At 43.9% G+C, this 26,243-nt stretch overlaps 2 protein-coding genes across 4 annotated transcripts in view; both read right to left on the bottom strand.

Annotated features, from left to right (window-relative positions):
* Positions 1–6,507, bottom strand: part of rad51d (RAD51 paralog D) — a 41,982-nt gene extending 35,475 nt beyond the window's left edge. For both annotated transcript variants that reach the window (XR_008566368.1, XM_054754930.1), the window contains exons 1-2: positions 6,076–6,507; positions 5,902–5,963 (exon numbers count right to left, since the gene is read on the bottom strand). Coding sequence is in view for 1 of the 2 variants with exons in the window: in XM_054754930.1 (XP_054610905.1) it covers positions 5,902–5,963; positions 6,076–6,157 (144 nt within the window). In the remaining variant the exon portion in view is untranslated. The remainder of the gene's footprint in view (positions 1–5,901; positions 5,964–6,075) is intronic.
* Positions 6,508–13,893: 7,386 nt separating this feature from the next.
* tmem132e (transmembrane protein 132E) overlaps positions 13,894–26,243 on the bottom strand; it is a 496,716-nt gene continuing 484,366 nt past the window's right edge. For both annotated transcript variants that reach the window (XM_054754825.1, XM_054754824.1), the window contains exon 9: positions 13,894–21,896. In XM_054754825.1, the coding sequence (XP_054610800.1) occupies positions 20,814–21,896 (1,083 nt within the window). In that variant the 3' untranslated portion in view covers positions 13,894–20,813. The remainder of the gene's footprint in view (positions 21,897–26,243) is intronic.

A 26,243-nucleotide genomic window follows, 5' to 3' on the forward strand; every position in this document is an offset into this window, starting at 1 on the left:
ACCCTATCCCTAAGGAAGAGCCCAGCCACCCTACGGAGAAAACTCATTTTGGCCGCTTGTACCTGCGATCTTGTCCTTTCGGTCATTACCCAAAGCTCATGACCATAGGTGAGGGTAGGAACGTTGATCGACCAGTAAATTGAGAGCTTTGCCTTTTGGCTTAGCTCTCTCTTCACCACAACAAACCGCACCAATTCGCTTATCGATCTTGCGTTCCATCCTTCAGGTACTGCCACCGATGTCCACGCGATGCTGCAGAGTCGTGTCAACCAAGACATGCCTACAGCATCCATGGCCTTAAGGAACTCTGGGCGGATCTCATCCACTGCCGGGGCCCTGCCACCCAAGAGCTTTTTGACAACCTCAGCCCCAGAGATAGGAGAGCCCACCGTGGAGTCCCCAGGCTCTGCTTCCTCATAGGAAGACGTGTCGGTGGGATTGAGGGGGTCTTCGAAGTATTCTTTCCACCGATCCACAACATCCCGAGTCGAGGTCAGCAGCACACCATCCCCACCATACACGGTGTTGACTGTGCACTGCTTCCCCCTCCTGAGACGCCGAATGGTAGTCCAGAATCTCTTCGAAGCCGTCCGGAAGTCGTTCTCCGTGGCTTCTCCGAACTCCTCCCATGTCCGAGTTTTTGCCTCAGCGACTGCCAGAGCCGCAGACCGCTTGGCCTGCCAATACCTGTCAGCTGCTTCCGGAGTCCCATGAGCCAAAAAGGCCCGATAGGAATCCTTCTTCATTTTGACGGCATCCCTCACCACCGGTGTCCACCAACGGGTTCTGGGATTACCGCCACGACAGGCACCAACCACCTTACGGCCACAGCTCCGATAAGATGCCTCGACAATAGAGGCACGGAACATGGCCTATTCAGACTCAATGTCCGCCACCTCCCTCGGAACATGGTCGAAGCTCTCCCGGAGGTGGGTGTTGAAACTCCTGACAGGGGACTCTGCCAGTCGTTCCCAGCAGACCCTCACAATACGTTTGGGCCTGCCAGGTCTGACCGGCATCCTCCCCCACCATCGGAGCCAACTTACCACCAGGTGGTGATCAGTTGACAGTTCCGCCCCTCTCTTCACCCGAGTGTCGAAAAAAACATATGGCCGCAAGTCCGATGATACGACCACAAAGTCAATCATGGAAGTGCGGCCTAGGGTGTCCTGGTGCCAAGTGCACGTGGACACCTTTATGCTTGAACACTGTGTTTGTTATCGACAATCTGTGATGAGCACAGAAGTCCAATAACAAAGCACCGCTCGGGTTCAGATCAGGGGGGCCGTTCCTCCCAATCACGCCTCTCCAGGTCTCACTGTTGCTGCCAACGTGAGCATTGAAGTCCCCCAGCAGAACAAGGGAATCGCCTGAGGGAGCACTCTCCAATACTTCCTCTAGAGACTCCAAAAAGGGTGGGTATTCTGAACTGCTGTTTGGAGCATAAGCACAAACAACAGTCATGACCCGTCCCCCCACTCGAAGGCGGAGGGAAACTACCCTTTCGTTCACCAGGTTAAACTCCAACAAGCCGGCCACAAGCCGGGGCGCAACAAGAATTGCCACCCCTGCCCGTCGCCTCTCACTGCTGGCAACGCCAGAGTGGAACAAGGTCCAACCCCTCTCAAGAGGACTGGTTCCAGAGCCCTTGCTGTGCGTTGAGGTGAGTCCAACTATATCTAGCCGGAACTTCTCAACCTCATGCACCATCTCAGGCTCTTTCTCTACCAGAGAGGTGACATTCCATGTCCCTAGAGCTAGTTTCTGTAGCTGAGGATCGGACCGCCAAGGTCCCCGCCTTCGGCTGCCACCCAGCTCACTCTGCACCCGACCCCTTTGGCCCCTCCCATGAGTGGTGAGCTCATTGGACGGGGGACCCATGTCGTCTCTTCAGGCTGTGCCCGGCCGGGCACCCATGGGCGTAGGCCCGGCCACCAGACGCTCGCCATCGTGCCCCTCCTCCAGGCCTGGCTCCAGAGGGGGGCCCCGGTGACCCATGTCCGGGCAAGGGAAAACGTGGCTTTTACCCAACCTCATCATAGAGGTCTATTGAGCTACTCTTTGTCTGGTCCCTCACCTAGGACCTGTTTGTCGTGGGTGACCCTACCAGGGGCATAGAAACCCCTGACAACTTAGCTCCTAGGATCATCGGGACACGCAAACTCCTCCACCACGATAAGGTGGTAGCTCAGGGAGGAGACCGTATTTATTTATTAACTTAATGACTTATTTATTTATTCACTTATTTATCTTTTTTCAACAACTAGGAGAACATGAACCGAGGATATTGCAAAACTGTTAATTCAATGGCAAAGTTGCTGAGAGCACTGCCAACATTTAGGTTCCACTTTGTTTACAAAGCACATCTCCACTCAGCGTGCTTTGTCATTAAATACAGGTGTCATGTTTAAAAATACTAAGGGGTGAAGCAGATATTCTTTGGTGAGTTACTCAACATCAGCTGGTGATCTACCTGTTCGAGACGCCTGTGATAGCGTGACTGTCTAAAGCTACGTGTTTCCGTTGCACCACTTCGACAAACAACTACTATTTTGAAGACAAGCAGAAAGTGATGATAACAAGAGAGCAAGATTGTTAAGTGACACTTTAAAAAAGTAAGTTGTGATGATAATCGATGATTGATCTCTCTCATGAACGTAATAGCCACTTATAGCTCGAGCTAACTAGATTACGCCAGGCAGGCATGTAAACAAAAATGCCAGAAAGCAGAATGAAATTGAAACGTGAGCGATCACACACGCTGGCATAAATAGGATTTGCATGTGACAAGCTGTCGTCAATTGACAACACATTTTAACAAAGTGAAAGTCAACACAAAACATGTCACGTATCTGGTCATGTGCGCAAGTGCCAGCAAGGCAGACCGGCAATTCTGGTGCATGCTTATCAAAATAAAACGCAATTTGTGATATTTTTAAATCATTTTCAAACTAATTGAAGTCAATATATGCATAAATAATAAGCTATATAAGTATCTATAAAGCATATATATCCATTCATACAACATATTACTTTAAATTATTTCATGTTTAAAAAAACAACAACCTCATTTTAATGCTGTGGCAACTTTTATTTTGTAGTGGCGCACCACCACGATCAATTACATGTAGCGGAAACCCAGATATAGACAAACGAACATTCATACTCACATTCATACTTATTGACAATTTAGAGTTAATTAACCAAAACATGCATATTTCGGGAATGTGAGAGGAAACCGGAGTATCCGGAGAAAGCACACGCACACACGGGCAGAACATGCAAACTTCCCACAGAGATGCCAAAGTGGACATTCGAACCCTGATCCTCCCGATCTCCTGACTGTGTGGCATGCATGCTAACCACTACGGCACCATGCAGGCCTATTATAGCAATCTAATTTACCTTGTTTATTATGTATTGTGTAAAACTAACATCAAACTAAAAGCACAAAAGGAATGCTGGTCCACCATCCACCAGTATGAGCCTGGACTTTGTTTTTCAGAGACAAGATTACTATGTCGCTGTTTGATGTGTGTGAAAACAGGCATTGTGCTAGCATGAATGAACTTGAGGTTGTGCACAAACAAATATGCACATTAGCATTCAGTAACGTCATCAAAACGTACCTTTATGCATTCCCACATAGTATCAGCATTTGAGACCAAATATGAGGTGAAAGAAAAACGGTAGGCCTGTCACCATATTACTCAAAGTCGATAATTTTGCCAGCCTCGATAAATTGACCTGCGCATGTATGCGTGTTTGTTTTCCGTGTCTCTTTGGCACACAGGTTGGATGACAAGGGCGTTCACTCCGCATTTGCCTGTGATTTTATAGTGGAATGAATGGAGAGATTGAACCCTCCTGTCAGCCATTCAGCCTCTTTGTCCCAGTACGTGGAGGCGGAGCTACTAGTGAGTGGATACCACAGGACAGAGTGCAAGCAGCGAGTTAGCAAGCAAACGCTAATATGAATGAAGGCACAAAGCCGATGGTTTCTAAGCTGAATGCCACAGCTCCGGTGTGGCGGTGCAGCAGGGCTTCCGTCCCCACAGTCAACGCTTACTGAGGTGTTTGGTCGGCAAAGTAAATATAAACGAAACAGTGCAGAATGGTGCGCGCTCACAGACAGTGTTGCTCGCTACATTGCAAAAGAAATGCAACCTTTCAATACGGTTGAAAAGCCAACATTTGGGGAAATGTTCGAAATGTTTGACAGACAGTACGAATTGCCTGGAAGAAAGTACATGTCACTAACTGTTATAACCGAGTAAAAAAAAAACGTATTGAAGGACATCAGAAACATAACTGTGTGTGTGTAGTTTTTATTGGAGTGTTTTTTTTCTTAACAGAGACAGGGTCTATTCTTTATTATTTCTGGTTATGATTGTGATTTTTATTTAAGTAAAATTTTTGCTAGAAGAGACTAAGAGTCCATTTTATTTTCATTGAGTTTGTTTTGTCTTTTTTGTTTGTTTAATTTATGTTGTTTGTTTAATTTACCGAATAACTCTTGACATTCCCATTACAATGGTAAATACTCTTTAGAAATCAAAGTTTATTGGTTGTGATATGACATACTCTCATTATTATGCCATATAATTAATGAAAAAATTGTCTAAAAAAATGTTGTCAATAATATCGATTATCAACAATAATTTGTAGGACAATTACCAACTAGCAAAATTTGTTATCGTGACAGGCCTAAAAACGGTAAAAATACATTATAGTAGTCTATCTGTGCGGCGTGGGAGAGAAAGTTAGCATTGTTGAACAAAGTGGGACGGGTCGCTGTTCACAACATGTACATGCAAAAACTATGGGATTTGTATTATTTCTTAAATAAAATAATGGCCCATATTTTCAAAATTGATATGAATTTACATCAAATTCAATGTAGTTATTTACAAATGCATTTTTTATGGGTTTTTTTTTTTTCATTGCAACTGAAAGCTTCCCACCCGCCGGCCCGGTTGTGGGGGACCCCTGTTATAGTGGACAAATAGGGGTGGGTGGATCGGTCCAAATATCAATATTATCAAAAACATGATAGTATGACCAGTCCAGGGTGTACCCCGCCTGTCGCCCGAAGTCAGCTGGGATAGGCTCCAGCATGCCCCCGCGACCCTGATGAGGATGAAGCGGTATAGAAAATGGATGGATGGATGGATGATAGTATGAGTATCAGCTCGATACTAAAGTGATGAGACCAATATTTTTCAGTTCTCTTTAATGCAGGGGTCGCCAACCCTTTGATTGTGAGCTACTAGTCGATCTTTGGGACTTTGCCGGTCGATCGCGAGAACATTTTGAAAAAAATGTATTATCATGTCAGTGCCCTCACCTCCTGGAGAGCGACCGACAAGTCACACATTTTGTCCACTGAACACACACATACGCCTCGCCGCTATCTGCCTTTGCTACCTCAAAGTTAAGGCACAAATATAACTCCATAGACGTGCACCTCCAAAAAAATCTTTGCGCCGTGACGACACCCCTCGTTAAGGGCTGACTGTTGTAGCACTGACCACCCCCTCTCTCCTTGTCCACGACACTGAGGGAACAAGCCCAACCCGACCACAAAAGTAGAGGTATAAGGGTGCCCAAAGTGCAGCTCAGGGGCCAATTGCGGCCCGTGGCTCATTTGTCATTGCGTCACTGCAGAAACAAAATAAAATTTAAAAAACAGCAAAAATTATATACAGTATATATATATATATATATATATATACCTGTACATATATACAGTATTTATCAAAAAGTTTGGTGACCACTGCTTTAAGCTTTAATGTTTAGCTTTGAAGCTTTAATGTATTTTCCTATATGTATTTTGAACCCGTCTGTTGTACAATTCTGCAAACATATCATGTTCTCCCTTAAAAATGTAACTATAAATACCGTATATGACACTGAACATTTCTGTGCAAGCTCCTCGGTGCCGGACGAGACCAAGTCTTCCACTATAGGAACAACAAAACAAGAGAAGCACATTTATCGTTTTATTTTCAGCTTTTCGTTTAGAGGAATTGAACAGCACTTTGCAATGAGAAGGTCTATACACAAAACGCCAACCTGTTTTTATATGAGCATCTCTTAAGCGGCGTAGTAAATCTTCATCCAGTCCAGGACACATCCCTTCTCTCAGGAGCACCATGGTCTCTCATTGTCGAGAATTACTTAATTGGAACAAGTTAGTGAGTTTTAAAAAGTTTACATTCCAACTCAATAGCTGTCAAATGAGGAAGCGCGCACGAGAGCTAGCTACACTTGTTTGTAGCATCGTTGCTAACTTATCTTAGGAGACTTCGCCGCCTTGTATGGTCGTTTTACGGCTAAATTACTTTTTTGAGGCTCGCGATTTCGTTTACGAAGTTGAAACGTCGACAGTGATTGCCAAAAAAATACAGTATTAAAAGTTATTTTCCACTTGCTTGACTAACGCTGGATGCCGACGCTTTTCAATGACGTAGGCCGACCTAAATCGCAATGCATCAGGGGTACTGTAGTAGTTTAGTTTGCTTAATCTACAGTAGTAGTAGAAGTAACAGACACACACTTGTTACACAACTCTTTTTCAAAGCTTGTAAATTGAGTTTTGTTGCTTTGTGCAAACTTTTTTTATGGCTCCCACAAGTTGCCGCGTCACCATGGTAACTCGGCAATCCCAGCAGGCCACATCGAAGCTATCAAGCCTAAGTGTGCAGAAAAACCTCAGCGTGCACTGAAGCCCGAGGCCATCTTAAAATAAACACCTTTACTGCAACAATTCCATCTCCGCAACCTGATTACCTGTCTCATTTAAAACAAATGACACAAGGGATTAAGTAAAAAAAAAAAAAAAAAAAAAAAAAAGGAAGACCTGCACACAGGAAAGTGTCAAACATTTAACAAACACATGTAGCCTTCCCAGGTCATTTACCTGTAAGTATCCGCTCATTTGCATTGTTTGACACACGCTGTTTGATGCAGAGTAAGCTACAATGCTGACAATGACGCATGGAATATCCGGTAATGATTGATGCGGCAGGATGCATCCATCAGCTCAGCATCACTGCCTCTTATAGCCTCGGCGAGAAGACACATGGCATTGTCGCCACGCGCAAATAAGCACACTGGGGCTGGCCTTTGACCTCAAATAATCCAAATATTCCAAGACAAACCGTTGCCCCGATGGTGGGGAGAAAGAATCCCCAAAAGTCGCCAATAAATGTGTCATGTGTTGAGTTTTATTTGCTTTCTTTGCATTCACCCCTCATTTTTCCTCCAGGCCCGACTAGTGCCCGTTGATTAAGTCAGACATGTTGGCTGAGAAAACATGCCGGAGGTTATCAGCCTCCTGCAGACGCTTGGCGGCCGACGCTGTCAAGCCTTTTTCCATATTGGCTGTAAATGCACCATGTTTAATATATGACCGTACATATACCATTATTACTATTGCTATACCTACAGGACGTTTGTAATTGGCTTTCATGAGGATGAAAGTATTCATGGTATTTTAAGGAGGTTATGGTGATAATATGAAGTGTGGTGAACAGTGAAGGTAGAATTTCTGAGTTGACATGAACACAACACGGGCACTGCTTTGACAACTTTAGATGAAGGTTAGAATATTCCTTATTCTGGAACCCACTGACTCTTTACTAAAGTTTTCATGAATAAATCTGATGGTATTTCGGAGTTTTAAGTAGATAAAGTACCACAAATTGTTGGTATGAAAGTGAGAGTTAAATTGCAGACACTACTTGAAAGCAGCACAAACAGAGGTTTCTTGAGATTGATCCATTATTTGATTTAACAATGGGGAAAAATAAGACATAAAAATGTGGAAAATGACACAAACATTACAAATAAAATACCAACAAATATGAATGAAATAAGTCTAATATACAAAATAAAGAAATATCCGTGTTCATTCAGTTAGAAACTACTTTTCCCTGCTATGATGTTTGTTGCTTTTGGTGAACACAAACAGAAGTTTGAACTTTGGAACTTTCTAATAAATAATAGCTGAACTGTGTCCTCGTAGTGCTTATAGGACAGGACATGTTGACAAAGGTGTGTCCTGGTTCTGAAAAAAAAAAAGAAAGTTTTTGTCCGTGGCGTTCATAAAACATGTATGATGACTTGATGTGCGGCGTCGCCCCGTTCTCCAGCCATCCCAAAAGGCTTGAAAGTCACATTTATACTTTCCTTTTCTTTATCTCCCAGGCTTTTATCGCCTCACACACACACACACACACACACACACACACACACACACACACACACACACACACACACCATATGAAAACACCTTGAAAGTGCAATCATGAAGACAGAGAGGGAGGCTTAGCGTCCATTGATCAGGGTTCAAACGGGTAAGGCTTTCCAACCGTGCACCTTGAGCCTCAGCGCCACTTTAAAGTGCAACGTGACCCCCCCCTCCATGATGAATAATGGTTCACTTGTCCTTGGCTGCAAAACAGCAACACTTTTTCAAATAAAACAAAACTGTCTCTCCCTGCTTGTTCCTCTGGGATGGGGAATAAAAAATGTGTTAAGATACTTTGGCCTCAAAGACATTAAGAGCAGTTAAAGCTACAATAACAAAAAAATTGGCGAGAACAGCGAATTAGAAATCAAGTTGATGCAACAGTAGCTTGTACTAAGGAGAATAGCTTAACCGCTGTTGCCATGGTCACCTCAAAATCCTTCTTCAGTGTTCCATACCAGTGGTTCCCAAACTTTTTACAGTCGCGCACCCCTTCAAACATTTGAGCAGAAGCCATGTACTCCTGCACACTTGAAAACATAAACCTTTTTATCTGAATTAACTTGAAATATTGGCAATAATTAATTAGTTAATTAATTTTACAGACATTCCGGGTGTGTAAAATGTGTTCCCTATGAGCACTGATAAATAGATAAGTAATCATCCTACATATCTTTTATTCCAGTCTGATGTTGGCATCGTCCCGTTTATGGATTGAATTTGAGTTAAAGTTTTGCGATTTCTCACAAAAATGTGTCCTTTTTAAATTTTTCCCATCATTTTCTTTTACTCCACGTCCCCTCGGGGGCTCCTTATATGACAATTGGCATACTTTGGAACCTAGGGTCTATACTATAGTATTGGTGGACCAGCCTGGACACTCTATTAGCGGCGGTATCGATAGCTAACAGTACTGTACAGACATTGTTTGTTAGCTAGCAGAATAATGCAAAAACGTCACAAGCGATTTCAGTGTTTGTTTGTTAGCTGCCAATGTTTCAATGGGAGTGTGTGTACAGTGAAAATGATGTGCATGAAACATATGAAAACTTTCTAAACATTTCCATGAAGTTGTACAATAAGCACTGTCCAGTGAGACAATTGTCTAATAAGCAAAAGGAGAGAAATCAGCCATGAATGACAAAGGGACTGCAAAATGCCTGTAAGGAGAAAAACACATTATACAGTATAGGGGATTTATTATACGAAAAAACTAAAGAAGCACAAAAAACATATAAGACGTGTAAAAACAAGTTAAATATTTTGAGAGTGTGCAAGAAAGAATATTCTGTTTATTTGTTAGCATGTTTATGCTACAACTAGGCAACCGATTTCCGTATGTTTTACAGCGATTCACAAAAACTACACCTGCCATTTCCATGTTCATTTGTTTGCTAGCTAGCGTGTTTGCGCTACAACGCAACTGATTGCTTGTTTATTAGTGGGATTACGGAAAAGCTACAGAAAAAGTTACACAGTCGATTTTGATGAAACATTGTCAAGAGTTGGAACATGGTCCAAACAATAACCCCTTACATTTTGGTGAGATTTTGAAAAATTTTAAAATTTTATGGCTCACTCTGAATGGATCTGTGGGGAGTTTTGGTGTGGCTTGCCTGCCCTTCCCAGAGGGGCCACTGTGACCGGTTGGTACAGGGGCTTTCACCGGGGAATTTGCAGTGCTGGTCTTGGAGTGACTTGGGCCGTGGGTCCCTCTGTGAGCTTCGGGTAGGCTCTGGTGGACTCCTAGTGGGGTGCTGTGTGCTATTTTAGTGTGGGCCTGTCAGGTTGCCACGATGCGGCTTCCGAGTGTTGGGGGAGCGGCTACGGTGTCGGCGTACGTTTGTGTGTGTGTGTGTGTGTTATTACTACTAATCAGCATTGCTGTCTCAACACTATTATCACTGTGGCTGCTAATATGATCTTGTTATTACTACTGTGGATTCTATGGTTATCATAGGCATTTGCTGATGTAGTGCTGTTGTTGTTGTTTTTGTGTCTCCCTGTCTTGTTCCCCACGCCATTGTCCCCACACTCCTCCTCTGCCTCCTTTTCTCTGCTTATCCTCTCCCGTTCCCGGCATCTATAGCAACAATACTTTTTGCCCTACAGGCTGGACAGGACAGGTTTAAAAAAGATTGGTGAGGTTATGAATGTAGAGTAAGTGTAGATTAAAAAACAACACTTTTTTCTTTTACGGTCTGCTTGCATCGGGTGGGGGCAGTTACTGGCGGGCAGACCGGAGCGGACCCGTATGACCTTGAATACCTTGGCTGCGGTCTGCGTTGTACTTATTTCTAGGTAAATTTATGCTTTTCCACTCTTCTATTATGCAGCAACAGAGAAAGCTGCCTTGTGATGGATGGCAGTGGCTGGATGTCTGAGAGAATCATGTCTAGAAGAAGAAGAAGCAGAAGAAGAAGAAGAAAAAGTTTCTTTGAGAGATTTAGAGGGATGATGCCCAAACATGACATTTACTGCTGATGCTTTATGGCGTTAAAAGAGATTTGGGCTGTCAAGACTCCATGGCGGAGGAGCATCTTGACTGAGATCACAGCCTCCACCACGGGGCCTGTTAGTCAAAGAGGAAACGTGGAAAAAGCAGCAACATCGCTGAGCAGATGCTTTTTTGAAATGCTTCTGGTTGCATTTTGACAGACTTGAATGAGCTCAACACTGCCCCCTACAGCAGGTGTGCTTGTCACCGTGTGTAACAACAAAACAAGCTGCCACTGATTTCCCCTTGTGTCATTTTTTCAAAACATGCAGGATGTTGATAACCATCAAGGGCGGTTTATGAAATCACGGGTTCAAGCTAAGTAAAAAGCATTCACAGATGACATTTGAGAGTCGACAAGCTCCCATGGAGGACGTTGTTAACGTGCGTCGCTTAATAAACAAAAAATAAACCAAATCAAACTGTTGGAGTCCTTGGATTATCGTATTTCCCATACTACTGGCACATGTGAATAAATGATAAATGATATTGCTCTTTTGCAGGGTCTCTGTCTGAGCAATTTGTGAGGTCTGATTTTTTCGAGGAGGCATTTTTGTCATGCAAATGTATTACTCTTTTGAATGCATATTGTTTTCAGAAGCCAAACTCTTGACTTAAGTAGCCCCAGCAACAAACCGGAAGTACGTTTCTCATCACTGAAATCTGACCTGAACTGGGCTCACGGGACAAGTGGGTCGTCAGTCACTGTTGACGGACGACACTGCTGATAGGGATGTCATACAACTTCATGTCAAAAAATTCAAACTGTCCCTTTAAGGTCAAACTGAGAGAGTGTAAAGATGCCTCCAGGTGGAAGCTGGAGGTCAGTCCCCAGCAGAACAACACTCGGGACGTGTGGAAGAGCATGAAGGCGATCACTGGCTTCAACAGCAAGGCCATGCAGCAGGATGAGGGTCCAGACAGAGCCAACAAGCTGAATGCGTTCTTCAATAGACTCAGCGCTGGACCCCCTGCTGACCCCTTTCCACCGCTCCAATCATCATACTCCTCAGACAAGCAATCCACAACCCACCACAGACAACGCTGCTTCCCAGCGCCCTACTTCTACCCTCACTGACGGAACTGGCCCGTTGACTCTGACACCTAGCCAGCTGAGAAGTCAGCTGGAGAGAGTCAACCAAGCCAAGTAAGCAGGCCAGGACCATGTTAACCCTTGGATTCTGAGGACTTGTGCTGATCAGCAGACTGGGATCCGGCAATTCATCTTCAAACTGAGTGTGAAACTGGAAAACATCCTGCATAGTGCCGGTGCCCAAGAAGCACATCCCATCTGGCCTCAACGACTTCAGACCGGTTGCCCTGATGTCACTCGTAATGAAGGTCCTTGAGAGACTTGTCCCGGCTCAGCTGAGACCGCTGGTGGCCCCTTCCCTGGTCCCTTGCAGTTTATGTATCAGCCACATGTTAGTGTGGAGGATGCTGTCATCCATCTGCTGATGATGGGAAGGGCACTGTGAGGATCGTGTTCTTTGACTTTCCTCCTGTTCTTTGACTCAAGCGCCTTTAATACCATGCAGCCCTTTCGGATGAGCTGCTCAGGATGGGTGTCAGCTCATCAACTGTCTCCTGGATTACTGACTACTTATCTGACAGGCCCCAGTTTGTACGACTGCGGGGCTCCCTGTCTGATACTGTGGTCAGTAGTGTAGGTGCTCTGCAGGGGACTGTCCTGTCTCTATTTTTGTTCACTTGGTACACCTCTGATTTCCAGTGCAGCTCCGGGTCCTGCCACCTGCAGAAGTTCTTTGATGACTGTTGGGTGTATCAGAGATGGACGGGAGGAGGAGTACAGGACACTGATTGCTGATTGTGTAGAGTGATGCCAGCCAAACCACCTGCTATGGTGGATTGTGGTGAATAATAATGTGGAGCTGGCGATTGACTGCAGGAGGAAGAGGACTCCCGTGGAGCCCATCACCTTTCAGGGTCGGGAGGTGGCAGTTGTTGAAGCTTGAAGTTGAAGCTTAGTTTCTTCAGTGTGTGCAGCAAGCAGCTGGAGGTCTTCTACTGTACTTTGCAGTGGCTTGTTGGGGGAGCAGCTCCAGCAAAAAGGACATGGACCGAATGGACAATCTCATCCGGAAAGCAGGACAAGTTATCAGCACTCAATTGGAGGCGTCTGAGACAGTGAGAGACAGGAGGACACTGGGCAAACTGCTCATCCACTCCACCATACAGGAGCAGCGGGGCCCATTCTACAACAGACTCTTCCAGTTCCACTCCCACAGTGAACGCTACAGGACTTCATTCATTCCACATGCCATCCAGCTCTACAATACCTCACCTGCCTGCAACACATAATCACATAATTATTTATCATTGATCCAGCGCATTATTGTGCTGTACTGTTTTCTGTCGTGTCTTTCTAAACAGTATGAATTTATGTATATTTTGCTCTTATTTGTAAATATACAAATCTTGTATATTTTATATTATTTCTATTTTAGATATTTCAATTACATTGTATTGCAATTTGTTTTTTTCTTAGACTATTGCCCTACTTGAAACTACACAATTTTGCTTGTGGATCATTAAAGTCTGTCTCAGTCTAATTCAGTAAAATCCTGCAACTCTTAAAGCCGCCGAGTTGTCGGGGGTGTTGCTCCGGTGCGTGGGTGGTACAGTGTTGGTTCTGAGGATGGGGGGGTGTTCTGTATCCCGATGGCTGGTGGGGCCCGGCGGCTGGAGTCACCACATTCACTCAAGGTGGCTGGGGTGGCCTGGGGCTGCCTGGGAGAGGTGGGGGGCCGGCGCTCTTGGTTGTGGGTTGGCTCCTTTCCAGTTGGCGGGGGCAGCTCTGGGCCCGCTGGTGTGTGGCCCCCGGTGCCCGCCTGCCCTTATGGGGTGTGGTGTCTTGCCGGTCTCAGGGGTTGTCTGTTCTCCGGCCTGCCGGTGCCCTGTTTCTGGTTGGGGTTGCCTCTCTGTGGCCCTTTCTGGTCTCCCTGGTGGGGCTTGGCCTGGCAGTGTGGGACGTGGCTTGCTGGATTCTGGGAGGTAGTCCCTCTACTTTCATACATTCTCAGTGACATTTACACGTTCACACATACACGCATATTTCTATCCATGCAGACATGCACACATATACACACTCACAACACATACGTACTTCTCCACATAACGCTCTGATTTATCCAGGGTGTTAATATGCTTTATTACAGTGATGGTGATGTTGGCAGTAACATTATAGTAATTACAGTTGTGTGCATTACAGTTATTATCATTTGGTTCACTATTATGGTTCATATTTTCATTACTACTATTACCACTAATAACTATAAACTGTTCCAAAACAGTATTACCACTGTGGCTGTTGATTATTTTGTTATTTCCATTATGGTTTTTATGGCTGTTATAGACATTTGCTCATGTAGTCCTGTTTGCTTCTGTTGTTTTGTTATCGTCATTGCAATTGCTGTCTCTCTCTGTATTGTCCCGCTCTTGTCCCCGCACTGTACCCCCACTGTTTTCTTTTCTCTTCTTTTCTATCCCCTCCTGCTCCAGCCGGCCACTCCAAATTTGCATAAGAATAAAACATCAAATGAAGTCAAATAAAATCTATATAACAGGGAAAGAATATCTTACACTTTTCCCTGGCAGAGCAAATCTGTTTAGCATGTAAGGGCATTTAGATCAACAATACTATCTGTCCCAATGGCTGGACAGGACAAAATAAAGGCGCCAAGTGAATGGACAATAAAAGCAAATAACTGCTAGCTTTAACAGCTGTGGCTGTAAGCAACCTCCTGTAGTGTAGTGATGTAGTGTGCATGTGTACAACATTTTTTTAGGAGATATCTTTAGCTCCTGTCATATAGAGGATCTTTGACCAATGTAAACATTTTGCTTGTGTTTTAAGGTATCACATTATCATCCATTTGGTGAATGTGCGACATTCGCCCATCCATTTTCTTCCGCTTATCTGGGTCCGGGTCGCGGGTGAAGAAGTCTCACTAGGGAAGTCCAGACTTGCCGGTCTCCAGCCACCTCTTCCAGTTCCACTGGGAAGACACCGAGGCATTCCCATGCCAGCTGTGAGACATGATCCCTCCAGCGTGTCATAATCTGCCCCAGGGCCTTCTCCCGGCTGGGCATGCCCAGAACACTTCACCAGGGAGGAGTCCAGGTGGCATCCGGAAGAGATGCCGGGGCCACCTCAACTGGCTCCTCTCGATGTGAAAGAGCAGTGGCTCTACTCGGAGCTCCCCCCGGATGACCGAGCTCCTCACCTTATCTCTGACGGTGAGTCTAGCCACCCTACGGAGGAAACTCATTCCATCCGCTTGTGATCTCCTTCTTTCGGTCACGACCCATAGATGAAGGTGGAAACATTGAGGAATTGAGAGCGATGCCTTAAGGCTCAGCTCTGTCTTCACCATGACTGTGTGGCCTGAAGGTATGAAGGTATGATTGAACACAAAATAAAAATAACTCTGAAAAGAAGTCCGGCACTTCAGGTCCTTAGCCTTCTGGACATGTGACATCCCCCCCAGAACAACTGGACTGTTCTAAGGACTCATTGTAAACCATTTCCTTCCTTTTTAAGTAAGTTTCAAACCAACTTGCAGTCCAAGGCGGTGGTTGTCCTTAGTTGTAATAAAAAAACCATCACACCTTTAGTGCAGTATTGCATTTTCTTTAGTATTTTACATATAACAGGAAAATACAAGGATTTGTTTGCAAGAGAATACAGGAAATAGATCAGTGCTCTGTACATGAACATCGTGGTGTGTGTGTTTGTGTGTGTGGCGGCGGGCGGCGACTACATTTCTAGTAGCAGCTTGTGAGAAAGAAACCAAACACCCCAGCAGCGTTACAAAAACAAAATCAAAAGGCAGAACATGGAAGAACTGAAACATGGCAACATATTTACATAAAAACCAAGAAGAAGGTGCTGGTAGGCACTTCATCTGTTCTCATAGGATTTACAGTGAAGCAGCCAGCTTGTTGTTGTTATGAAGTGATGAATTAACTGGGAAGCCTACATTCATCCTGAGAGAGCCAAACATGAGAGACGACTTTCTCAATGAAGCATGCATAGAACCTTGACAGGAAAACTGCACTTTTTTTTTTTTGAATTTTCCCCATCATTCACAATCCTTATGTGAAACATGAACTTTTCTGTGCGTTCTAAAAAGAGAAAACGAGTTAGCATGAGCCAGCTAACACTGCACGTCATGAGAGGCATCTATTTCGACAATAAAGCCCTAGAAAACCCTCAAAAAACCACCAACGGCGTTCTATTGACATAACTGACCTGTATATGAACCAAACTACTGTACAGCGATATTATTGTAGCAGCTAACACAAAAAACTATACTTATCTGGCAGAGTAACACAACAGCTAGCTAGTCTCAGCGTCACTCACAACGCCTCAAGCCGCTGCAACGGGACAGACTGAAGAGTGGATACTACTGGCTCTCAATTTCGCTACGAAAACTCAACAACATACTCATTTGCTGTCAGCATTTTTACCTGAGGACTGAAGCCAAGTCCTGTGCTGGAAGACACAGCCATCCCAATGAGAGCGTACATTGTAAGGGTCGCCGCTGTTTCTACGCTGCTGTTGTTGACGGAAGTAGCGTTAGCTTCTATGGGCTATGGCACATCAATGCGCAGAGGAAAGACGTTTCGGTAATGTTTTAAATCATCAAAATACGGCAAGATACTGTAAGTATTACATGTTATCAATGTACCTGTTAATGCATGATCACAGCATGGATATAAAACCATAACACCTTGACAGAGGTTCTTTTAGAGGGCTACAAAGTCGGAATATGTGCCTCCCATGATGTGCAATGTTAGCTGGCTCATTCTAACTCGTTTTCTTTTTTTAGAATGCACAGAAAAGGGAAAGAAATATGTTCATGTTTCACATAAGGATTGTGTATGATGGACAAAATTCCAAAAAAAGTGCAGTTTTGCTTTAAAGCCCCAATCCAGATGCATGATGTGTCTATATACATGTGCAATCTACATCATAGATTACGTACAAGGTTTTGTGTCAAAACTAGGGCTGTCAAAAATGACATATTAACTAATGTCTTTTATAAATGACGTTGATATTTTTAGTGTGATTCAGGCGCTGTAGTTTTCTCGAAAGCACCGCGTTCAGTACTACAAGCCAAGTTTTCCAAATGACTTTGTATCACCAGCCAAAGTAGAAGCAAGCAGACGAAAAAAACCCAAAACAAAACACCGGCAGTGAGCAACGCAACACGAGCCGTTTACAGCTCTGTCTTGTCAAAAGCACGGCGTATGTGATGAAACAAGTTTACCAACAACTTCAGATACGAGCTGAACTGAGGAAAACCTAAAAAAAAAAAACTTGTCTGGAGTGGAGGCAGTTTTCAACTCCTCTCTCTGGCTGGAGGGAGTCTGTTGGGGGGGGGGCGGTCGCTGTGTGTGACTGACCAATCACAGAGCGTGAAGAGTGAATACATAAGTAGTTACCTAATGAGGATTTTCCTTCATAACGATTACGGATAAGCACGAGCTGCACTCGTTTCATGCTCGTACTCTGCAAAAATGCAAAGTCACCACACTCACTCAAGGTGCATCAACTTTGTTATGCATGTGTGTGTGGTCTAAATAAACAGAAAGACAAAGAAAAACAAAAAGTGGATTTAGGTGTGCTCAAAAATCCCAGAAAATAGTCGTCCTTCATTTATTGCGGTTAATCCGACCCAGATTAATTTTTTTAATGAAATATTTTCGTAGTTGGAGCATAGAAAACCTGTTTTCAACCTTCTAAGTATTTATTTTATACAATATTAGAGCTCCCTTGACTTGAAATAACACCCCAATTGTCACCTTTACACTCATATGAACAAATATTTGAAAACTGTGATTAATCTGATCCTTTGACAGCCCTAGTCAAAGCCAAGCAGTTTGGTTGTTTGTTTATATGACATTTAGCAAAGGTTATTCAAAAGCTACCAAGGTTGACAAAAACCCAGAGCCGATCCATGAAACATAGTAAAATATGCATTTAAAAAATAAAATTGGGTTTGGAGGAGGTCGGTGCTCTCGGGGTGCACGTTCGTCAGGTCAAAATGGTTTGACGACTAAATGAAATGGAAATGTTGTCCTTCAAATTAAATGTGAACATTTCATAATGCAAACCTTGTTTTTGCATGAGACGGTTCTGGACTGAGTCTTTAATGAAAGCACCAGTGCAGTGGAGATCAGATGCTGCATGATGTTCTTTATCACTACAAAGAGGAGGAACGTCTCTCTGTCCCCTCTTAAATCCCACAGTCGGCCTTCAGACCTATCCCCAAGCCCTTAGAAGCAGTTTGAAATAAAAGAGAAAAAGTGACACAAGAAGGGAAGAAAAAGGATATTTGATCTCATGGTTTGCTTCATTAGTGTGTTGGGAAAAAAGGAACTTGTTTGATTATCTTAAAGAACCTTCAAAGTGCTCTCCGCTAAAACGCTAAAGACTACAAAGAGCGACAGCAATTAAAAGCACAATTAGCTCCGCTGTCATGCCGCAAACTGAGCTTGGTCGTGTATTTCATTTGCTTTCTTTCCGGAGCCGTCACTGCTTTCACTCTCCGCTCTCTGCAGTGCATTATCTCAAAACAACCTGTCTCCATCACGCTCATCTGGCCATCAGCCATCTCATCAACAACCTGAGATACGTCCACGCGGATGACACCTAATCCAGATTACATGTCACACATATTATATCGCACACAGATGACATGCGACCCAGATTACATGACACCCAGATTATAGAAAACTATAGATTGCATGCTACCCAGATTACATGTAATCCAGATTCATTGTTAGAGTACATGTAACCTGTAACATATGTAATACTTATCACCCATTTTACAGACACCTGGATTATGCGCAAACCAAATTACGTGCAACCCAGATTACCAAGTACCTAGATTTTGTGTTACCCAGGTTATGTGCTAGCCATATTTCTAGGATTGTTTCCCAGATTATGTTACTTGGATTCCATGTTACCAGATTAGATAGAACACAGATTACAAATTACCCCGATGACAAATTACTCAAGATTGAAAGTTGATTAAAAGTAACACAAATTACATGTCGCTCAGACTACATGCAATCTACACTGCAAACTATCCAAATGATGTTTCTGAGATTACATGTTTGTCAGATTATTTATAACACAGATTGCATGTGACCAAGATAACAAATGATTCAGATTACGAGATAGCCATATTACATATACTGTATAACCCTGAATTACAAATCACTTGGATTGAATGTTACCCAGAGTGCATGTTATCCATATTATATATAACACACATTACATGTTACCCAGACAACGTGTTAGCCAGAATAACCCGTATTACAAATCATCCAGATTATGTTACCAAGATTGCATGTAGGCCTAACATCATATAATATATAACCCAGATTACAAATCATTCAGACTGACGTTACCTAGATTCTAAAATGGCATTTTAGCAAATTATATGTAACCCTGAATACATGTTACCCAGATTATAAACTACTTAGATTATATGTTGAACAGACTGTATATCATGTGTTAGCCAGATCACCCCAGATTACAAATTTGATTGTTACCGACTACGTTACCAAGGTTACAAGTAACACAAAGGACAGGTTACCTGGATTCATAGTGGAAGCCAGGTTACATATAACTGAGTTTGCACATTACCCAGGCTACAGATTAGCGAGATTAAATGTCATCCAGATTACAAAATTAACCAGATTATGTGTTACACGGATTACATGTTACCCAGATAACAAATGACCCAAGTTGCAAAATGACACAGATTGATGGTACTCTCTGTTACATTTAATCCAGATTACACGTTGCCCAGATGACATGCGACACACACACACATCCTGTCTCTCATTTGCATCCGAATATTTTGTAAAAACGACTAAAGATGAGAAAAACGCCACACACACTATGTCTTCAGTGGCCTTCTTTGTGGATTAACGCTGAGATTAGAGGATTTTGTGCTCCAGACAGATCGTAAAAACAATTTTGAGGGGGGCGGGGGGGGTGTCAACTTTAACAGTCCAACAGTTTTTAAAAAACACAACAGCTACAAGTTTTATGGCGCTTTTTGTCAGTGCAAGCAGTTGTCTGGATATACAGTATATATGTATATATACAGTATACATATACATATACATATATATATATATATATATATATATATATATATATATATATACACAGTATATAGTATATATACACCAGAGAGGAATGTTTGCACGTATGTGGCATCATCATGGCATGCACATAATGCATGATTATATTCTTACCATACAAACATTTACAAATTTAGATGATGGGTGGGGGCAATTAATAATAATAATAATAAGAAGAAGAAGAATAATAATAATAAGTGATTGTGCCTCCGTCCATGCAAAAGCTGCTTGCTACAGAGTAAGACGCTCAACACCGCCTCCAGCCTCGCCGATACCAGTGAACTGTGACCTGTGTGGTTGTAAGGCATTGGAATTGTTCCGGGGCCAAAGGAGAGCAGTAGTAGTAGTAGTAGTAGTAGTAGCAGTAGTAGTACGAGTAGTAGTAGTGTGGCGGCGACAGCTTGTAGAAAAATGTAAGCAATGACTATAAATCATACCTGTGTAGCGACACAAAGGACAATGAGGAAAAAGTACTGCCATTAACTCTTTTTCTACTTTGGCAAAACCAAAAAAAACAACTTTAAAATAGCTTTCATGAGAGTCTTTGACAGTATTTTTGTAGCGTGTTCATCAAAGGCCTCTTTGTTCGGAGCTCGTACACTCGTGTCCACTTCCACTGAAGCCCAATGAAGCGAGCGTCGGGCTCAGATCTTGCAAGATCACCCGTCCTCTAGGTCAAGTCTTTGGCTCCCTATTGCGTCCTCCTTTTTTCTTTTTTTTAAACTCCTTTGTGGCGAGTGAGAGCGTGTTTAAGATTACAGCACTGTGCAAACTAAACGGAACAAACGCTAACCAAACTCTGTCTGAGAAAGGTTGTCTTTCACTGAGGTGAAAAAGAAAAATGATAAGAAGAAAGAAGCGGCGCCTCGGCTCTCAGGCGATTTCTTTTATTCTGCGCATGTAGTCGTGCAGTTCCTCGGGGTCTTGGAAGCCCATATCCTGACACACCCACTGAATGTCCTCCTCGTCCGCGATGGGGATGGAGTTGTAGGGCAGGTCCTCGGTGGGCAGCGTGGTAAAGGTGGTGAACTTGACTCTCTTGCGTTTGGACGTCGGCGAGCTGGCGTCCTCGCCGGTCTCCTTGGTGGAGCCGCCGGAGCTGCCGTCACCGCGGCCGTGCACCTGGCTCTGCACACTGGTTTGGGAGCTGCCACTGCTGTGGTGGTCGCCATGACAGCATGTCTGAACGCCCTCCAAGGGATTACCGGGGCTTTCCACCTGCTGTGGCGACAGGTCGCACTGGGCCCTCAGCGGCTGGCCGTTGCCCAGGAAGACCCAGTGGTGGGAGTGGTCCATGTTGGCCTGGCCTTCCGGAGGAATCCGCTTGTGGCGGTACTTGAGCACAAAGACGATACAGTTGATGAGAAAGACCAAGATGGCGAGGCAGAAGACCCCCAGGAGGGCGTACATGCCGATCTCCAGGTCGGTCATGTTGCGACGCGAGTGTACAAAGTCGTCATCTTCCTCCTCCTCCTCTTCGTCGTCGGTCTCAGTGGGCTGCTCCTGGTTGCTAATGGTGGGGAAGCTGGTGTAATCAATGGGAACGCTGGCAGGCTGCTCGTTAGATGTCTCGTAAATCCTCCCGCTCATGTTGGGATCAAGGATGGGACGCCTAGTAACGGGGGCTAACTCAATCTCCCCTTCGGTGGTCACGTCCTCTTCAAAGTCGTCCTCCGGGCCGAAGCGGACCTTGACATAAACGCCAGCCGAGGCGATGATGCTCTTGCGTTTGGTCTTCTGGCAGGCCTCGCAGATGGTCATCTCCACACGCACAATCTCGCCGGAGCCCTCGCCTTCTGCCACCACCACGGGCCAACGCTGCTGAGGCTCCTGGGACACTGACGCTACCTTGTCGTCCAGCGAGGACGCATTGAAGTTGTAGTCTTTGGGATCAAAGTAGGTCAGCGTGGCGGCCGTGTTGTCACTGAAGAGCATCCAGACGGACAGACTGGCCTCCTGTCGGAGAAGAAGACACTTGAATTAAGGCCAAATTGTGTTTAACTGTGATTCATTGTGGTTACAAAAATTATGCATTTCCACTGCACAGTACCGGTTAAGGTTGGCTCTATTTGGGACTGGAAAAACTGGTACAAACCCTGCCGTGTTGAACACATCACTGGATAGGAGACACAATCAACAAAAATAGAGGAGATCGAGGATGCTGAGATGTTAGGAAGACCAAATTTATCCGAGAGGAGACTGAGGGCGGCGAGAAAATTGAGTTCTATTCTCCGAGCTTTGCAAAAACTGCAAACCCAGCCACTTTGAACACATCAGCCGATGCTAACAACAAACATCCGTGGATAAGAATGAGGGTCTCCAGAGCAATTTTATCAAAGAGGCGACTGAAGGTAGCGACAAAAAAGGAGCGCCACTCACATAGGTTTGCAGAAGCTGCAAAAACGGCATCAGTCAATAGCAATGAGGGAATGAGGGTTTTGAGATGAGGGAGACCAATCTTATCCAAGAAGAGATATGAAGGCAGCGAGAAAACGGGCCGCTACTTGCCTTGGTTTGTATAAACTGCAAAAACCCAGCCACGTTGAACGCATCAGTCGAGACAAGGTGACAAAAAACAACAATAAAGGAAAAGGAGGGTCTAAAAGAGCAATTTTATCCAAGAGGAGACTGAGGACACTGAGAAAGTTGAGTGCTTTTCCATCGCACGGAACCGACTTGGCTCTACTCGCCTCAGTGTGCGGGGAACGATGAAAACCCCCAAATTGAAGACAACACTAGAAAGAAGACATGCTAACAACAACAATAGAAGAGAATAAGGATCTCAAGACCAATTTTATCCAAGAGCAGATTGAGGGCTGCGAGAAAATGGAGCGCTGCAACCAAGTGGAGACTGTGGAGTCTAATGGGTGCCACACGCCGCAGACGACAAACGACTCATCGCCAACGTGTAGCAAACCATGCACATGGGAGGCGAGGTTGAGCATTCCAGAGCGAATTGTACGAGTCTCCCACGCTTTTGATTGGCTGTCTTGCTAGTATTGAAGATAAACTTACATAAATGTCCGTGTAAACAAATGTAAAATTACCCGCTATGTTTACTCTGGCACCAACGAGTTCCCACACTGCTGCTTTTTTCTTTATATCTCTATATTCCTTTTTTACAAATGTCAAATAGCGCTGGGAAACCTGACACGGCAGGTAGCGTACTTATTAGCATCCTCTCTGCTCATTGGTCAGTGAAACTCCCGCTGATTGGGCCTCATCTGGGCGACAGCGATTAAAAGTTGAACATTTTTCAACATTTTAGGATCACGTCGCAAGTCCGCGTGTGCACGAACACGCACGTACACAAACCTTCACATGCATTTTGCGCCACTTGGCTGGACGGTGACACGCGATAATCGCCCTATCACGCAGGTTCCATTGACAATGAATGGAGTAGAGGCGATGTCGCCTCTCGTGTGTGGCGCCCATAATACTGCAGCAACAGGAAAAGCTAATGTTAGCCCGTGTGTTGATTTTTGTCATTTCTAGCAGCAGTTGCTAACGTCAAGCATATGATATGGACATAGTATGGTTGGAAGCTCACATCTGATGACATACTAGAAATAGTACCTACAGTAGTAGTACCTGGTTTCAGTGGGAAAGCTTCAGAGGTAGTGAGCACTGGAAGTTTCTCTCATCAGGGGAACATGAAAGCATTGCACGGTGTACCGAATTCACCGCTAAAACTCCCAAAGTGTACACATTCTAATCCCATCTCAATCCACAAAAAGGTTAGGCCGACATGGTGTGCTACCACGGCGACACGTGTCGGGAAGCAACCCGCCTTCATGACAGCCAAGTGATGAGCTGAACCGTGAGTTACCTTTGCTAACCTCACTCGCTGCTCTGGCCCGTCGTATCAGCGCGACAGATTGAAGAAACGCTTTGAATAATACGCGGAATGTGACGTGCCGCTTCTCGGGAGGCCCCACGGTGCGACATTAAAGTCGGATACGTCGCAGAGGCGTGGACGCTTCTTCGACAGCCCCAAAAACAACATGGCACGTGTTCTCGGCAGGGAAAACGGATGCACGGCAGATGGTATTTTATATCACAAAAGCACCTGGATTGTGCTTGTAGCGGTCAAATGTTTGCTTCCTGGAAGAATTGTGTGCTCGTTTGTGAGAAAAAACGTCAATGTGAAGACACAAACTGTACGCAAACCAAATGAACTTTTAGATGTAAACTTCATGCAGTGTACTTGTGGAGTTGGGAGTAACACGTTACAAAAGTAACAATTACTCATTTTTTGCTTAACTGCAGTAAAGCAGTTAACTCAGTCGACGTGTATTACTACGCCTCTCACTATGACATGGTTTTCCCATGAAGTCCCGCCTTCTCGCACTGTCATTGGCTGGCTTGTCAGTGACTCCTGACTGACAAAATGTATGTCAATCATTACTGCAGTGCAAATCAATTCATCTACACCAGGGGTCACCAACGTTTTTCCTTGTTAGAGCTACTTTTACAAAATGAAAATGGCCAAGAGCTACGCACCACGTTGGTGACCCCTGATCTACAGGTTCTTTAAGACTCTGTAGTTTAATATTTTGACTTTATTCATTTAATTCTTAGAATATTATAAATGAAAATGTCCTTGTGATACAAATTTATTCTCTTACTTTTTTCTCCTAAACTGTAAGTTTGAGGTCATTTTTATTCTGGTAATACTATCGTTTCTCCTAAATTCTCAATTTTTTCTGGTAATATAACAACTTTGTTTTTACGATATTGTGACTTCTTTATGTTGTCATTTTTTTGTAATACGCACTGCAAAAGACTTGCCACTTGCCAAGATTTAAAATCATATTTCTAGACATCTTAGATAATTCCCCTAGTTTTAAGGGTGATTTACTCATTGACTTTATAGTAGAAGCTTCATTTTAGAATGAGGGATTACTTTTTGTCTAGTTTAGTTCAGAAATGTTAAAATTGAGCAAATAACTCTCAAAATAAGTTATTTTCCTAACAAATAAAATCTTGTTTAAAGATTCCACAACACAGGATGTTTTATCAAGTAAAATTAACTAGCAACATAGACAGATCATTTCACTAGTGTTAATATCTAGTCTGTTTATCTCCTTTTTGGCAAGCCCTTTTTTGCATTTTAGATGGATTTAGGCTTATTTCAAGATCTGTCAACTAGTTTCAGGATGCAGCTTTATTACTTTACACGAGTATTAGGTGTTACGTTGGGTCCAGAAACTGGAAAGCTGGCGGTTTGATCCGCCGTCCCTTCACCCAGTCACCGTTATTGTGTCACTTCACCCACCGTGCTCCTGCTATGTGCGTCTCTTGAGACAGAAGGATGCCTACTGCCAAGTGTGAGGTAATTTTCACTTAAACATGTGTTCATATTTCTTATTTTAGGAACATTTGACTTTTTATCAGTTGCCATAAGGTAGAAAAGTATCCAAAAAGCTAAGTATTCCATCTTAAGGTCTTGCTTAGATATAAAAATCTTAAAACCAGGATTTCCGTCCTGCTTATTTCTCGATAAAGAAATCTTAATTTACAACTTCTTACCAAGTAAAATTGACTTGCTGCATGGACAGATCATTTCACTAGTTTGAAGTAGTTGTTTCCAAAAGTCCTTTGATCTTGTATTTGGCCAGCCCTTTTTGCAGCGTGTCTTGTAATACAACTTTTTCTCGTACTGTTCTGATTATATTCACATAACATTGTGAGTCTGTGTAGGCTCTCAGTCGTACAGGAGTTGTCCATCGAGGAAAAGGCTTCTTGAGACGTCATCTGTACTTCTGTGAAGAAAGTGTCGGACGTTTCGCTCCTCATCCGAAGAGCTTCGTCAGCGAACTAATAAGTGCTGGTAGCTTAGGCCTTCAATACAGTAAGAGTGGGCGGAATTGGTGTGCCAACACCCTCCTCCTATTGGTTCCTTACACTAAGCCTGGGCGTAGTAGTGGTATAGTGGTTTATAGCAGGATAGGATTATACCACTACTCCGCCCAGGCTTAGTGTAAGGAACCAATAGGAGGAGGGCATTGGCACACCAATTCCGCCCACTCTTACTGTATTTAAGGCCTAGGCTACCAGCACTTATTAGTTCGCTGATGAAGCTCTTCGGATGAGGAGCGAAACGTCCGACACTTTCTTCACAGAAGTACAGATGACGTCTCAAGAAGCCTTTTCCTCGATAACATTGTGAGGTTTTTCTTGTAAAATAACATTTCTTATGCGTTAATGCCATTTCAGATATTGCCAGCAAGTCGACATGCATTGCTCCTCTCGCTATGACATGGTTTTCCAAGTTTGCAGTGATGGCAAATAAATATAATA

This window comes from Dunckerocampus dactyliophorus, chromosome 16, assembly GCF_027744805.1.
Source record: "Dunckerocampus dactyliophorus isolate RoL2022-P2 chromosome 16, RoL_Ddac_1.1, whole genome shotgun sequence".
NCBI classification, from domain to species: domain Eukaryota; kingdom Metazoa; phylum Chordata; class Actinopteri; order Syngnathiformes; family Syngnathidae; genus Dunckerocampus; species Dunckerocampus dactyliophorus.